At 39.2% G+C, this 17,221-nt stretch overlaps 1 protein-coding gene across 1 annotated transcript in view; it reads right to left on the bottom strand.

Moving 5' to 3' along the window:
- IPCEF1 (interaction protein for cytohesin exchange factors 1) overlaps positions 1 to 17,221 on the bottom strand; it is a 90,111-nt gene that overhangs the window by 64,228 nt on the left and 8,662 nt on the right. Inside the window, exons 2-3 of the mRNA XM_007458730.1 lie at positions 12,716 to 12,755; positions 11,943 to 12,112 (exon numbers count right to left, since the gene is read on the bottom strand). Coding sequence (XP_007458792.1) covers positions 11,943 to 12,112; positions 12,716 to 12,755 — 210 coding nt within the window. The remainder of the gene's footprint in view (positions 1 to 11,942; positions 12,113 to 12,715; positions 12,756 to 17,221) is intronic.

Below are 17,221 nucleotides of genomic sequence, written 5' to 3'. Positions count from 1 at the left end.
TGCCCACACACTACCCTCTATCCTTAAAAACAAACAAACAAACAACAACAACAACAAAATCTGCCTTCCAAGGCTGATCTTAAGAGAATCTTCTCCATGAAGACTTTCTATATCTACTGCAACCCACAGGAATAATGTTTTTGTTTGTTTGTTTGTTTGTTTGTTTCAGTACGCGGGCCTCTCACTGCTGTGGCCTCTCACGTTGCGGAGCACAGGCTCCGGACGCGCAGGCCCAGCGGCCATGGCTCACGGGCCCAGCCACTCCGCGGCATGTGGGATCCTCCCGGACTGGGGCACAAACCCGTGTCCCCTGCATCGGCAGGCGGATTCTCAACCACTGCGCCACCAGGGAAGCCTGGGAATAATGTTTTTTGATTGGTGAAGATTATGTTTATCTAGTAAAGAAGGCTGGCCTCTTTGACCAAGGAAATGATGCAGCTTTGGAAAATGATAAGAAAAGAAAAAACACACCTTCCTAGGTAGAAAGGAGAAAGAATCTTCCAGGAATAAAAGTTCCTTGGCAGAACTCTCTCACATTTGACCCAAAATATTTTCCTTACCCCAGGAATTTCCAGAATTCATCTGTATTGCTCAATCTCAGAGCCATTTTTTTCACCAACTTTTCTTTGATCATGTCACTTACATAGGTCTTTTCCTCTCCACCAGTCTATAAGTTCTTAAGAGAGAAGAATTGTAGTCTCTCATTTATTTTTAATTCTACATTTACAACAGTTAGCCCAAATTATTTTTAAGTCCTCAATAAATACTGGTGGAAGGATATGTAGGTGGGTGGGTAGGTGGATGAATGGATGGATGGATGATAAACTTTTCATGTTAGGCTCACGTAAGAAGAGACTTTTAATATCTGTTATGTGTAACTAATATTAAACTGTGCTTTGTAATTAAAGCCTAAATTGTTCAGGCAATGCCTCCAAGTTGTATACCAGCATAATGCATTTGTTCCCTTGATGTATTTTGATAGCTCACATGTGCTCTTGGATAAAGTAAGAAAATACATCACTAAGATGAGTAAATGCTCCTTGAGTAGAAACATTTAAGAACATCACTGATTTTAAGTGGGTTGTATAACATAATAATATATATAATATTTACTATATGATTGGTCTTGGGTATAAATAAAATCCACAATATATTTCCCAAGGAACTATGCTAAATTTTAATTAAGAATTCTTAGAAAAGAAAAATAAGAAGTTGTAGCAAAAGAGGGAAATCTAAAAACTGAACGATATAAGATAGTTTTAACAAATAAGTAATCTCATCTTAAGGACCTATACTGTCACTACTTCGTAGCAACATGCCTGAAGGAAAACAATAATTCAGAACTTTGCTTCTCCTTCTCCAGAGAGAAGATATTGATCCCAAACATCGGTCTCCAGCTGTGCCTGAAATCCAGGTGAAATGCTAGAGTGGAGGGAATTCCCTGGGAAACCTTTCTCTCTTTCAACGTTTCTGCCCCCAGCCTGGTGATCTGGATGAATGAACCCTTGTCTTTAGCCAGAGGCCATGGCTAGAAAGAATCTAATAAAATAAACTCTGATAAGATGTTAGCAGAACGGGAACTGCTGTGTGGGACCTATTTGGGACCGTGGAGCCCTGCTAGCAAATCTCAAATTGGACCTTTTCCTGTATTTTTAAGAATAGACGTGACTATACGTGACTATTTTTAAAAGAGACATAGCTTTGCTGGAAAATTATTTTCCAGCAAAAGCAGTCCTGGGGCATATTCCCTGGCACTGAGACAAAGCAGCTGTCTGCAATCCAAGAAGAGAGCCCTCACTAGGAATCAGCCACGCTAGCACCCTAACCTTGGGACTTCCAAGCCATCAGAACTGTGAGGGGAAAAAAACTGTTATTTAATCTGCTGAGCTTACGGTAGATTCTTCTGGCATTCGGATCTTAAAAGGGAGAAGGTCTTGAGCTTCTGTAAGACTCACTGGTTATTAACTGTCTCTTGCTGGAAAAGATGATCTTTCACTAGAGAACTGGAAGTATCATCTTCACCTGCTTAATGGGAACAATCCCCAACCCATTCATTGCCTGAATGTAAAAAACAACAACAAAATAAGATACCTTCACTCTAACAAGAATTTAGCAAATCATACCAAGGATTGTGCTGTGTGATACGAGGGATCGAAGAAGGAAGACAGTAGTCCACATAATTTTAAAACAGATTTTTTTTCCCTCCATATAATTTGAAAGCTCCTTCATTCGACTCTGAGAAAGACAGGGGAGATTGGTTCAAGATGGTGGAGTAGAAGGACGTGCTCTCGCTCCCTCTGCAGGAACACGAGAATCACAACTAACTGCTGAACAAGCACCGACGGGAAGACACTGGAACTCACCAAAAAGATACCCCACATCCAAAGACAAAGGAGAAGCTGCAATGAGACGGTAGGAGGGGCACAATCACAATGAAGTCAAGTCCCATAACTGCCGGGTGGGTGACTCACAAACTGGAGAACGCTTATACCACAGAGGTCCACCCACTGGGGTGCAGGTTCTGAGCCCCACGTCAGGCTTCCCAATCTGGGGTTCTGGGAATGGGAGGAGGAATTCCTAGAGAATCAGACTTTGAAGGCTAGTGGGATTTGATTGCAGGACTTCGACAGGACTGCGGGAAGCAGAGACTCCACTCTTGGAGGGCACACACAAAGTAGTGTGCTCATCAGGACCCAGAGGAAGGAGCAGTGACCCGAAGGGAGACTGAACCAGACCTGCCTGCTAGTGTTGGAGGGTCTCCTGCAGAGGCGGAGGGTGGACGTGTGTTACTCTGAGGACAAGGACACTGGCAGCAGAAGATCTGGGAAGTACTCCTTGGCGTGAGCCCTCCCAGACTCTGCCATTAGCCCCACCAAAGAGCCCAGGTAGGCTCCAGTGTTGCGTTGCCTCAGGCCAAACAACCAACAGGGAGGGAACCCAGCCCCACCCATCAGCAGACAAGTGGATTAAAGTTTTACTGAGCTCTGCCCACCAAAGCAACAGCCAGCTCTACCCACCACCAGTCCCTCCCATCAGGAAGCTTGCACAAGCCTCTTAGATAGCCTCATCCACCAGAGGGCAGACAGCAGAAGCAAGAAGAACTACAATCCTGCAGCCTGTGGAACAAAAACCACATTTACAGAAAGATAGACAAGATGAAAAGGCAGAGGGCTATGTACCAGATGAAGCAACAAGATAAAGCCCCAGAAAAACAACTAAATGAAGTGGAGATAGGCAACCTTCCAGAAAAAGAATTCAGAATAATGATAGTGAAGATGATCCAGGACCTCAGAAAAAGAATGGAGGCAAAGATTGAGAAGATGCAAGAAATGTTTAACAAAGATCTAGAGGAATTAAAGAACAAACAAACAGAGATGAACAACACAATAACTGAAATGAAAAATATACTAGAAGGAATAAATAGCAGAATAACTGAGGCAGAGGAATGGATACGTGACCTGCAAGACAGAATGGGGGAATTCACTGCTGTGGAACAGAATAAAGAAAAAAGAATGAAAGGAAATGAAGACAGCCTAAGAGACCTCTGGGACAACATTAAACGCAACAACATTTGCATTACAGGGGTCCCAGAAGGAGAAGAGAAAAAGAAAGGGTCTGAGAAAATATCTGAAGAGATTATAGTCGAAAACTTCCCTAACATGGGAAAGAAAATAGCCATCCATGTCCAGGAAGTGCAGAGAGTCCCAGGCAGGATAAACACAAGGAGAAACATGCCGAGACACACAGTAATCAAATTGACAAAATCAAAGACAAAGAAAAATTATTAAAAGCAACAAGGGAAAAATGACGAATAACATACAAGGGAACTCCCATAAAGTTAACAGCTGATTTCTCAGCAGAAACTCTACAAGCCAGAAGGGAGTGGCATGATATACTTAAAGTGATGAAAGGGAAGAACCTAAAACCAAGATTACTCTACTGGCAAGGATCTCATTCAGATTTGATGGAGAAATCAAAAGCTTTACAGACAAGCAAAAGCCAAGAGAATTCAGCACCACCAAACCAGCTCTACAACAAATGCTAAAGGAACTTCTCTAAGTGGGAAACACAAGAGAAGAAAACGACCTACAAAAACAAACCCAAAACAGTTAAGAAAATGGTCATAGGAACATACATATCAATAATTACCTTAAATGTGAATGCATTAAATGCTCCAACCAAAAGACACAGGCTTGTTGAATGGATGCAAAAACAAGATCCATATATACGCTATCTAAAAGACACCCACTTCAGACCTAGGGACACATTCAGACCGAAAGTGAGGGGATGGGAAAAGATATTCCATGCAAATGGAAATCAAAAGTAAGCTGGAGTAGCAATACTCATATCAGATAAAATAGATTTTAAAATAAAGAATGTCACAAGAGACAAGGAAGGACACTACATAATGATCAAGGCATCAGCTGAAGAAGAAGATACCACAATTATAAATATATATGCACCCAACATAGGAGCACTTCAATACATAAGACAAGTGCTAACATCTATAAAAGAGGAAATCGACAGTAACACAATAATAGTGGGGGACCTTAACACCTCACTTACACCAATGGACAGATCATCCAAACAGAAAATTAACGAGGAAAAACAAGCTTTAAATGACAAAATAGACCAGATACATTTAATTGATACTTATAGAACATTCCATCCAAAAACAGCAGATTACACTTTTTTTCTCAAGTGCACACAGAACATTCTCCAGGATAGATCACAAATCTTGATCATAAGATTGTGATCTATCTTGGGTCACAAATCAAGCCTCAGTAAAATTAAGAAAATTGAAATCATATCAAGTATCTCTTCTGACCCCAATGCTGTGAGACTAGAAATCAATTATAGGGAAAAAACACAAACACATGGAAGCTAAACAATACATTACTAAATAACCAAGAGATCACTGAAGAAATCAAAGACGAAATAAAAAAATACCTGGAGACAAATGACAATGAAAACATGACAATCCAAAACCTATGGGATGCAGCGAAAGCAGTTCTAAGAGGGAAGTTTATAGCTATACGAGCCTACCTCAAGAAACAAGAAAAATCTCAAATAAACAATCTAACCTTACACCTAAAGGAACCAGAGAAAGAAGAACAAACAAAACCCAAAGTTAGCAGAAGGAAAGAAATCATAAAGATCAGAGCAGAAATAAATGAAATAGAAACAAAGAAAACAACAGCAAAGATAAATAAAAGTAAAAGCTGGTTCTTTGAGAAGATAAACAAAATTGATAAACCCTTAGTCAGGCTCATCAAGAAAAAGAGGGAGAGGACTCAAATCAATAAAATTAGAAATGAAAAAGAAGTTACAACAGACATTGCAGAAACACAAAGCATCCTAAGAGACTACTACAAGCAATTCTATGCCGATAAAATGGACAACATGGAAGAAATGGACAAATTCTTAGAAAGGTATAACCTTCCAAGACTGAACCAGGAAGAAACAGAAAATATGAACAGACCAATCACAAGTAATGAAATTGAAACTGTGATTAAAAATCTTTCAACAAACAAAAGTCCAGGACCAGATGGCTTCACAGGTGAATTCTATCAAACATTTAGAGAAAAGCTGACACCCATTCTTCTCAAACTCTTCCAAAAACTTGTAGAGGAAGGAGTACTCCCAAACTCATTCTATGAGGCCATCATCACCCTGACACCAAATCCAGACAAAGATACTACAAAAAAAGACCCAATATCACTGATGAATATAGATGCAAAATTCCTCAATAAAATGCTAGCAAACAGAATCTAAGAACACATTAAAAGGATCATACATCACGAACAAGTGGGATTTATCCCAGGAATGCAAGGATTCTTCAATATACGCAAATCAATCAATGTGATAAATCATATTACCAAACTGAAGGAGAAAAACCATATGATCATCTCAATGATGCAGAAAAAGCTTTTGACAAAATTCAACACCCATTTATGATCAAAACTCTCCAGAAAGTGGGCATAGAGGGAACCTACCTCAACATAATAAGGGCCATATACAACAAACCCACAGCAAACATCATTCTCAATGGTGAAAAACTGAAAGCATTTCCTCTAAGATCAAGAATAAGACAAGGATGTCCACTCTCACCACTACTATTCAACATAGTTTGGGAAGTCCTAGTCATGGCAATCAGAGAAGAAAAAGAAATAAAAGGAATACAAATTGGAAAAGAAGAAGTAAAACTGTCACTCTTTGCAGATGACATGATACCACACACAGAGAATCCTAAAGATGCCACCAGAAAACTACTAGAGCTAATCAATGAATTTGGTAAAGTTGCAGGATACAAAATTAATGCACAGAAATCTCTTGCATTCCTATATACTAATGATGAAAAATCTGAAAGAGAAATTAAGGAAACACTCCCATTTACCATTGCAACAAAAAGAATAAAATACCTAGGAATAAACCTACTTAGGGAGCCATAGACCTGTATGCAGAAAACTATAAGATATTGTTGAAAGAAATTAAAAATGATACCAACAGATGGAGAGATATACCGTGTTCTTGGCTTGGAAGAATCAATATTGTGAAAATGACTATACTACACAAAGCAATCTACAGATTCAATGCAATCCCTATCAAATTACCAATGGAATTTTTTACAGAGCTAGAACAAAAAAAATCTTAAAATCTGTATGGAGACACAAAAGATCCTGAATAGCCAAAGCAGTCTTGAGGGAAAAAAAAAGGAGCTGGAGGAATCAGACTCCCTGACTTCAGACTACACTACAAAGCTACAGTAATCAAGACAATATGGCACTGGCACAAAAACAGAAATGTAGATCAATGGAACAGGATAGAAAGCCCAGAGATAAACCCATGCACCTATGGTCAACTAACCTATGACAAAGGAGGCAATGATATGCAATGGAGAAAAGACAGTCTCTTCAATAAGTGGTGCTGGGAAAACTGGACAGCTACATGTAAAAGAATGAAATTAGAACACTCCTTAATACCATATATAAAAATAAACTCAATATGGATTAGAGACCTAAATGTAAGACCGGACACTATAAAACTCTTAGAGGAAAATATAGAGAACACTCTGACATAAATCACAGCAAGATCTTTTTTGATCCACCTCCTAGAATAATGGAAATAGAAACAAAAATAAACAAATGGGACCTAATGAAACTTAAAAGCTTTTGCAAAGCAAAGGAAACTACAAACAAGCCGAAAAGACAACTTCAGAATGGGAAAAAATATTTGCAAATGAATCAATGGACAAAGGATTAATCTCCAAAATATATAAAGAGCTCATGCAGCTCAATATTAAAAAGACAAACAATCCAGTCCAAAATGGGCAGAAGACCTAAGTAGACATTTCTGCAAAGAAGACATACAGATGGCCAAGAAGCATATTAAAAGCTGCTCAACATCACTAATTATCAGAGAAGTGCAAATCAAAACTACAATGAGGTATCACCTCACAGCAGTTAGAATGGGCATCATCAGAAAATCTACAAACAACAAATGCTGGAGAGGGTGTGGAGAAAACGGAACCCTCTTGCACTGTTGGTGGGAATGTAAATTGATACAGCCACTATGGAGAACAGTATGGAGGTTCCTTAAAAAACTAAAAATAGAACCACCATATGATCCAGCAGTCCCACTATTGGGCATATACCCAAAGAAAACCATAATTCAAAAAGAGTCATGCACCCCAATGTTCATTGCAGCACTATTTACAATAGCCAGGTCATGGAAGCAACCTAAATACCCACTGACAGATGAATGGATAAAGAAGATGTGGTACATGTATACAATGGAATATCACTCAGCCAAAAAAAAGGAACGAAATTGGGTCATTTGTAGAGACGTAGATGAATCTAGAGACTGTCATACAGAGTGAAATAAGTCAGAAAGAGAAAAACAAATATCATATATTAACACGTATATGTGGAACCTAGAAAAATGGTACAGATGAACTGGTTTGCAGGGCAGAAATAGAGACACAGATGGAGAGAACAAACGTATGGACACCAAGGGGGGAAAGTGGAGGGGCGGGGGTGGTGGTGTGATGAATTGGGAGATTGGGATTGACATGTTTACACTGATGTGGATAAAATGGATGACTAATAAGAACCTGCTGTATAAAAATAAATATAATTAAATTTTTTTAAAAAGCAGTCCTTATTCACCATCCCATTTCTCAAAATTCCCATGAGTAAGGTAAATGCTGATGATTCCTAAATCTGATTTATTTATGAAATCAACAAATATTACTTGAGTGCCTAGGAAGTATCAGACACGACCTAAGGCGCTAAAGATAGACTACGGTCTTCCTCTACAGAGATTATTATCAATTATGGAAAACAGCAAGTCTAACAACATGTACGAAAGAGGAAGATAAGTGTAATAAGTATAGGTTGCTATGGGAGAAGAAGAGGCAGCCTAATTTGGGTCAGAGAAAAGGTAAGAACACCTCGAGGATGCGCTATTTAAACTAAAATTTGACTTATGGGGAGGAATACGCTTGATGGAATTGGGTGGGAGAAAGACTGTACAGCATGAAGGCAAAGAGTTTGCTGAGCTGAATAACAGCATAAAATATGCAAAGGCTTAAAGAGACAGTCGCCATATAGGACATTAATAAGGAATTAAAAGCAGTTCTGTAGTTGAAGCTTGGGTGGAGGGGGGGGAAGCTGGGGAAGTAAGATAGATACAGGTCAGGAGACGCCCAGGAGCCAAGAAATGAATTGGTACTTTATCTAGAGGCAAAGGAAAACAATTGTGTGGATTTCAATCCAGGATTTTAAACAGCCTGGATTTTTAAGGCTGTTCAACTTGAATATGGTTTTGTAAGACATGGCATAAATTCCTGTGTGCTGCATCACATTCTATGCACATAATATGGGGTGTGAAAAATGGTAGATGTGTGTCTGGACTTGACCTTTCTCAAGGAAATCTGCGTAGTACTTTTTAAAGCAGCAAAGAGTGATGGAAGAAGGCAGTACACCATGCGTCAGTTACTAGGTAACAACAATGACAAAACGCTGACAGAGGTGAGGATGATGTCTCCTCGGGTTGTGTCAGGGAACAAGAGAGACAAGCAAAGGGATCCCATGAGCTCACTGGTACTTGCACATAAGAACGGCCGCACGTTTCACTTCTAGAGTTGTTCTCTCCAAACCCCATTGCACGCAGACAATAGGGGAGTTGAACCACATCATTTATCCTGGTCCCCACATGGGGTCAGGTTGGCACGTGACAACAACCGGGGGCTGAAGAGTCAAAGGGGCTAAAGAGGATCTATTTTACCCCCTCCCCTTAGGACTTGGGTCACTTGAAGAATGTACACAAGTTCTATGAGTCTCAGCCTTCCCAACTTTCTAAACGTGGTGACAATTGCTACCTTGGAGGGTATTTTGGAGAAGTTAAAAAGAGTGTGTACGAAAGGTACCTCGACTCTCCCTTGACATCTGGTAGGCATTCGATAAGAGGTGGCTCTGGCTGTGATGCTATCAGCTCCATTACCATATGAGAAAGCATGGGGAACAGAGAAGGTAGAAGAAACAGAAGTTTGTTCATAAGACATTGGTGCCTTGGGAGCTACTCTGTTGAATCTGAATTCCTTGAGTGGCAGAAAGTAAATAAATATTCTCAGCCTGAGGGTATGTGTTCGGCAATTATTTCACAGTTGATATTCACACAGATAACAGGACTATGACCGTTAATTAAGTATTCACTGAGTAGCCTTTTTTCCCCCAAACAAACATATAATTAAGATGTCAGGATGTGCGCGCGCGCGCGCGCGCGCGCGCGCGCGCGTGTGTGTGTGTGTAGAGATTATCCCTCTGTAACACAGAGTCATAGAATTAGGAAGTTGAAAGGGTCCTTCTGTTATATACCACAAGTTTAATAGAATAATTCTGTGGCCAAATAACAGTCAATTTATTCTCCATTCAACGTTGCTAATCTAATTCTATTCGAGTACGTGAGATTCCTAATGCCTAAAATAGGTAATTCATTGCTCTTCTAAGAGAAACTTAAGCCAAATGAACTTATGAAGCCAAATAAGCCAAATCTGTAAGTATGTGTGGTTCAGAGGGGGCTCGATCCCATGAAGACAGGAACAGTACCAGAACATACGTGCAGAATAATGTGACTGAATGAGAAAATTAATGCCATGCTTATATCTGAGTTTTGTTACTTCCCACAGATGTGTCATGCTCCATCAGCACCCAATCCTTCCAACAGCCTCGGAAAAATTCCTAGAGAGCTATTAGAAGGTAAATCAGTAAGCCCTCTCATTTCATAGAAGATGCAAACTATCACTTGCACAACTAACCAAAAGCAAGAGCCTAAAAGATTATAAACGAGAGGGAGAAAGTTATATTAACCATAATTAATTAACTTTCGTTAAGAAGGAAGCTGTATTTGTTCAGGAAAAATCCCTTAGGATAGAAGGTGAGACCCCAGGTCCAGTTTGCCTTAATTTGGGTAAAATTATTCCATGCTAGACAAGGTGGCAAATGTATCCAGGAGGGGAGAAGAAAAGAGAGAAAAAGAAGATGGTGGAAGACTGCATACTCTGCAAGGTGTTTCTTTCTTGTGAAGCTCCCAAATATTTGATAAAATTGTTAAAACTCGCCAAAAGCTCAAAAATATATATTTTTATAAAACTCAGTGAAGAATTTTGTACCATGTTTTGGGTGAAACCAAATCTGTAAGCTTGGGAACAGGGGACAGGGGAGGGGGAGTACAGAGAAAAGCACAGGGGAGGATGCTTATTCCAGGGCACTGGAATTGGATCTGGGTCCAGTTTAATCAAATCCTTACAGGACAGGTGCCATGGGTTAGGTGGGTACACAATTTTTTGATTAGTGGCCAGTGAATGTAAATTTATCGGCTAAAAATTTCAGCCACAAACTACACGGGGCACTTATTTTACATTTATAAAGTTATTTGCCCTAAAGCTCTGCTGCTTGAGAGATGGGCATACACAAGTCATTTTAAAATAATGGTATCACGTAAAAAGAATTTTTCTGGCTTGTGGTCAATTTTTAAATGATTTTCCCTTAATGGATTAAAGGACATCCATTGCTGACCCTCACTCTACCACAAAGAGAAACTCAGGCTCTCCTGAGATCAGCAAATGGCTACTCGGTGTTCGTGGAGAGAGTTCCTTTGTGAAAGGTCTCTACTCAGTATTCGACAAATATCGTTGTTTTCAGAATGTTTCAAGCCAGGAAAGATCAGTACACATTTTAACAGTAACTTTATTTGCAGCCCTTTCCAACAGAAAACTCGCCTGCAAAGCAGACCACAAAAGTGAAGTGCCTATTACAGGATAAATGAGGCAGCTTTCTTATTAAGTGTTGTCCAAGCATCATTAGTTTAATGCCTTCACTGTACATGCCAAAGAACAAGAGATGACAGTCACCAACACAATGCCGGCACACAGGTTAGCGATTCCAAAACCAACCCACCTAATAGAGAAGGTCAGAGGAAAAGAAGATAATAAAGGAGGAGGAAAGAAAATAGCTTCCTGTGGACTGAATCAATTTACACCCCAATAGGTCTTAAAGTTGAGTCCCTTTTTTTTAGTAGAGATCTTAACAATGTCAAGTTCCCATATCAAGTGCTGTCCAAGGAAATCCTGAAATGATTAGCATCTACCATGGAAGAGTAACATTAATAGGCCCTGAAATCCTCCTTCAATGAGGATATATATTTGGATGCCCCTCTTCAACCAAAGATTAGTCAAGCAGGATGGTTTTCTCCTCCGTCAACTATAATAGAATAACCTACACACCTACAGAAACAGTTTCTAGAACTTATTTGTTTCTTTGCCGTGTTCCAAGTCCCAGAAATAAAAATGATCTTTCCCATGGGGTTCCCCTGCTCCACAATGATCTTTGACCCACCCTTTGTTAAAGGGTCCTGGGACAGGAGGAAGACAGTGGACTCACCATTTGATTGCTGTACCAGTACAGTGATGATCCCTTCAGGACCACCCAGAACTTTTTCCATTTGTTGCCTAGGAAAGTTCCTTTTTCCTTTTTCTTACATAGCCACCCTTGGCAGTCAGCGTGCCCCAGGTCTTTACATGATATCCTCCTCCGACTCATGGTGAAAAAACCTGCAACAATTATGTGAAAAGGTAGGTAACATTGTACCTTGATGTATGTGTTCGCTGTTTACCTCCAGGAAGTTCGATTTTTGTACCAAGATTTATGCAAAGCAAATGCAAAAAGAAAGTAATTTATCGATTTTATTTTTAACCATTCATTTGGTGCTTAGAAGGTACAAGATATGATCAAAGAAACACTGAGACTTACATGCAAGTGTTAGTCTAAGAATATTCTTCAATGGAATAAGCTGAAAACATGAAAATCATGAGTCTGGCAGGCACATCACTGCACTAACACAGCTTGTTTCAACAATAGCAGTAGTTATGCAAGAGATGCAAAAGGGTTAATGCCCACCTAGAAACACGGCCACTTCCCCGACTCAGTGCCCGTCTTTCTAAGCTCTATTGACATAATACCACGGGGGATGAATCCAAATGCACAGCATGCCGTCATTTCTTAAAATCGATCCAAAAGAACCCCAAATTCATCTGCCATCCACCTTCTGATATTAGCATTAAGACAGACAAAAATCAGATCCTGAAGAAGGCATCCAGGAGAAAAGGACTCTCACACACACACAAACGGGATAAAGAAACAAAAGATCTAATTACCTTTAGTTTTCTTTCTCTGCTTCTGACGCAAGGGAACCTGCTGGAAATGCAGGAAGGAAAGAAAAGAGGAAATTTCTGATTGTGTTGTAACATTTGTAAGGAGAGAAAGAGGGAGGAGGTGGCAGTATGTATGAGCAGGATGGAAGCTAAAAAAAAAAAAACTCTCCAAGCAGAGCTAAAGGGGAGCTACTAGCTGAGGCACAAAATGTGCTAATTAGAATCAATAGACATGGAGCTGCACCTGAAAAAAATACGTAACAGCATTTATCACTAATGTTTCCTGTTTCCACCCACAGGCATCTTTCTCACTACCGCTTTAGTTATGACAGGACACCGTCCACTCAAGTTCTTAAAAATAATAAAAATATTTCCCTTTTTATTTTTTTGTGAGAGAAGACAAAATTATGTTGTGCTTCTTTTTGTGCCATTTCTAAATAACAGCAATTATTTAAATAAACCTGCAAGATAAGCATTGCAATGTCACAATACTACAGGTTCACATCAGATTGTTAAATTCATGGTCCTGCTAATACCATGGGGTTGCATCTAAGGCACATGAAGTAAACATCCCAGAAAAAAGAAGTTCCACAACCTCTTTTGGTGAGATCTAAGCACCTATCAAACCCCCTTATCAGGAAATTCTTATTTACATCTAGATTTAAATTACATATTGCCTTAAGTATCTCTGAATGTTTCTCGTATGTTTTATGGAAGATAAATTAATTGCCAATTTCTACTTGATACTAGCTCTTCAAATATGCAAATCAGACAAAAGACAATCTGAAATACATGTTTTTCACAATACATTTTAAACAATTCATGTAAAATCATCAGACTATCAGCAAAAATAGAAAACAACAAAAAAAAATGCTTTCAACGGCTGTGTGTGTGTGTGCAGAGAGAGAAACATTTTAGATTAAAGAAGTTTCATTTTTTCCTCCACAATATCTAAACCGAATTTAGTCAAGTTTAATTGACTTAATCTTTTCTGGTAACAAGTGGAGAATTTGAAAAACATTGTACATAATTGAAAAGCAGTTCTAAAAATTGGTATGCAATCTTATTACAAGATTTTATAGTGTTATTTTCGACATACCTGGCTAGTATTCTCCATATCTAACTATTGATCTAATAGCTACAATGGTTCTATGATATGTTTGAAGAGGGAATATGACAGAGCGGAAATAAAATGGGATTTTAAAATCCAGAGGCCTGAAATCAACTCACGGTTGTCATACGTAGTAGCTGTGTTACCCGGGGAAAAATCCGTTTATTACTCGAAACCAACTTCCTCATTTGTAAAATCAAGATATTTATAATAATTCCAATCCTGTAGGTCTCAAAAATATTTAACAAGATTGTACCTGAAAATGCACTAAACACTAAAAATACTTTATGTGACTATGTACTATAATACATGATTACAGATATAAACCAGTGCTTCCTATCTAATAAAAATTTCCTGGTTTTCAGGATAGGTAGGATTTGTATTTCCTTCAGCAACAATGATGAAGTTAAAGTGCTTAAATTGTATTTCCTGGGAAATCCCATACCGACTTTTTATTTTACAAATGTTAGAAGAAAATTTTATTCCTGAAGAAATTAATCATCCTTGTGAAGAAAGGACACGACAAAGCCAATAACTGCTCTAAATTTTAGTCAAGAGTAGACATGCTAAAGTCATAGCACACAGCTAAAATTTAGGCATTTTTGACCAAGTTCTAGTCTCAGCTCTGCTTCATAAGATATCTCCCACACTGACCTGCATCTTGGTCTAAAATTCCCACCATTCCCTCAAATGGTCTCCTGGAGTCTTTTCTATAGGCAATTATCTGAGGTCAGCAAAACCTATTAACAAAATATATTAGCCCAAATATCTTGTTTGCATAATGTATACCATTTGGATAGCTAGAACTTAGCTGAGAGCCAGGACTAAAGGTGAAGAAGAAAGTAAGTCAATTTAGAGAGTGGGAACACTTTTAGAAAATCTGGGCTCCAGGAGGCCCCAGGAAGCACTCAAGACAAACTAAGAACCAGGGGAATAGGGAGAAAAGGGAGTTGTAGACAGACGCATTCCTAGAACGTTCTGGCCCCATGTGAACAAGGTAAATCACATTAGCTCATACAAAAAGAGCAGCTCTGATAAGAAGAGACAGAGGAAGTAGGAGAGGACACAGCTGTAGGATCTGTAAAGGGAAGCATCACCCACTCCAAGCCTCCTGACTGGGAGCCAGTGAATCTCCTCCATCCACTGCTTATGGGCTCCCAGTGCAGCAAGGGCTCTCCAGCTCTACCACCCAACCTTATGGCTGGTTCTAGAGAAAGCCCCCTATCAAACTGTAGGCTCTGTCTCAACTTTGCCCCAAACCAGGCCTCCGTCTACGCTAGATCCTTGCACCTGGGCTGGATGAGAAGTGGGGCTCTAAGCAGGACAATACCTCAAGCAATGTGAGCACCCAACACGAGAGGACTTTATTCAGACTTTTTTAAAGGGGGGCAGGGAGTTTAGTCATTGAGCCCTCCTCAGGCAGTACTACTGCTAAGGCAAATTATCGTTAAATCTATATAACTGTTCAAACCGTTTCCCCCAACCAGAAGCAGAACTGCATATTACAGAAATGATAAATTAGAGAGAATTTCAGTTTCACTTGAAATATATGAATTTGAAACCTAAATTGGTTTGCATGAAAGAATGAAAACAATCTTGAGAACTTTAGTGAGTTTGAGATACATCTAACCCCTCACAACAGGAAATGGAACCCACGAGCTAGTCAGTTTCATGAAGATCTTACATGTGGTTTATTTCACTAGGTGAGTGACAGAAAGCCAAGCAAGCAGTGTACATTTTATGAGACAGTTTTTCCATAGGGAATTATAACAATCATAACAAATATCCGAAGCCTAATAAGATATTTTTCTCGTCCAATTTTCTTCCCATTGGCATGTTGTAGGTAAAACTGAAGAATTACTCTAAATTCTGAATTTGCCCTAACTTGGCTCTAAAACTTGAGAAAATTTTCTCTTTTAAATAAATAGTTCCTTTTTATTGAAAAAGACTATTTTTCTTTTACTTTTTAAGGTGGTTAAAAAAATTCACTTGGTCATTAATCACTCAAAATCACACATTGTATAAACTTAAAAAGGAACCAGTGTAAAATATACAAATGGACCTCCTCTGATATTGAATGATGGTGCTCACAACCAAGATCAGGGTAATTATTATATTGACTTCTAATATATATAGTAATTATTAACTCTTACAGGTACACTTTACCCCCCATGATATATTAAAATTCACCATAATGTGGTTTGTCATTACATCAAACTTCACAATGGTCCTGGTATTAAGCAAAATTATATAGTGTTATGCTACTCTTAATTTGTGGCATTTACCCAAGTTCCATGGTGTAAACCTTCACGATTGCCAATTTTAGCACTACTTTAACGAAGCCACAACAATTCCTAAATATTTTAGATCCAAGCCAGCTCCAGCTGATAAAGCTATCAGGCATGCTTCTCCACAAACACCTTTGCCCCACAAACATCTTTCCTCCTTCCTGGCAAATTAAACTCAACTTTGTAAAGAGAATTTTAAAGCTTTTATATATTAAAATTTTACCTGTAAAAATACATGAAAAACTTGCTTAGTTTTTTTCAGAAGACTAACCACTTTAATATTACTTAATAAGTGAATATGAAAAGAAAATCTCTAATAGTGAAAAATGAAGACAGATAAGAGACTTTATAATAACAATAGACAGTAATTGAAAACAATGATAGCTAAGAAATATATATAAAGCTTATACTCATATAATGTTTGCCATAGGCCAGTCACTGCTCTGAGTCTTTTCATAAATACCTGGATTGAATTCTCACAACATTTATGGCTTAGGTGCTATTATAATGCACATTTTACAGATGAGGAAACTGAAGCAAACGGAGGTTCAGTATTGTGCCCAAAGTCACAAGAGTAAATGGTAAAATGCAAATATTTGTTTCAAGAGTAAAATTCACAAAGCAGTAAGTAGCCTTTAAGGTATTTGCTTTTGTTGTTGATGTTGTATAAAGGAGGAGGGCAGAGAAGCAAGGACTAGAGTCTGAGAGGAAGCTGGAAGCAATGGCACTTTCTACACAGAAGAGAAATTCGAGAAGTATTATAAAAGAAGGACTACGGGGCTTCCCTGGTGGCGCAGTGGTTGAGAGTCCGCCTGCGGATGGAGGGCACACGGGTTCATGCCCCGGTCCGGGAAGATCCCACATGCCGCGGGGCGGCTGGGCCCGTGAGCCATGGCCGCTGAGCCTGCGCGTCCGGAGCCTGTGCTCCGCAACGTGAGAGGCCACAGCAGTGAGAGGCCCGCGTATCGCCGAAAAAAAAAAAAAGAAAGACTAGGACGAAGGGGAAGAAGAAAGAGAGAGGAGAAAAGGAAGGACGGACAGGAAGCTGAGGGGGAAGAGGAGGAGGAATTTAGAACATGGAAAGTGAGGGAGAGCAATGTGCCAGGGAAA

This window comes from Lipotes vexillifer, unplaced genomic scaffold, assembly GCF_000442215.2.
Source record: "Lipotes vexillifer unplaced genomic scaffold, Lipotes_vexillifer_v1.1 scaffold639, whole genome shotgun sequence".
Classification (NCBI taxonomy): Eukaryota; Metazoa; Chordata; class Mammalia; order Artiodactyla; family Lipotidae; genus Lipotes; species Lipotes vexillifer.
Note: the sequence above shows the minus strand (reverse complement) of the source record. Positions and strands in the feature narration are given on the sequence as shown.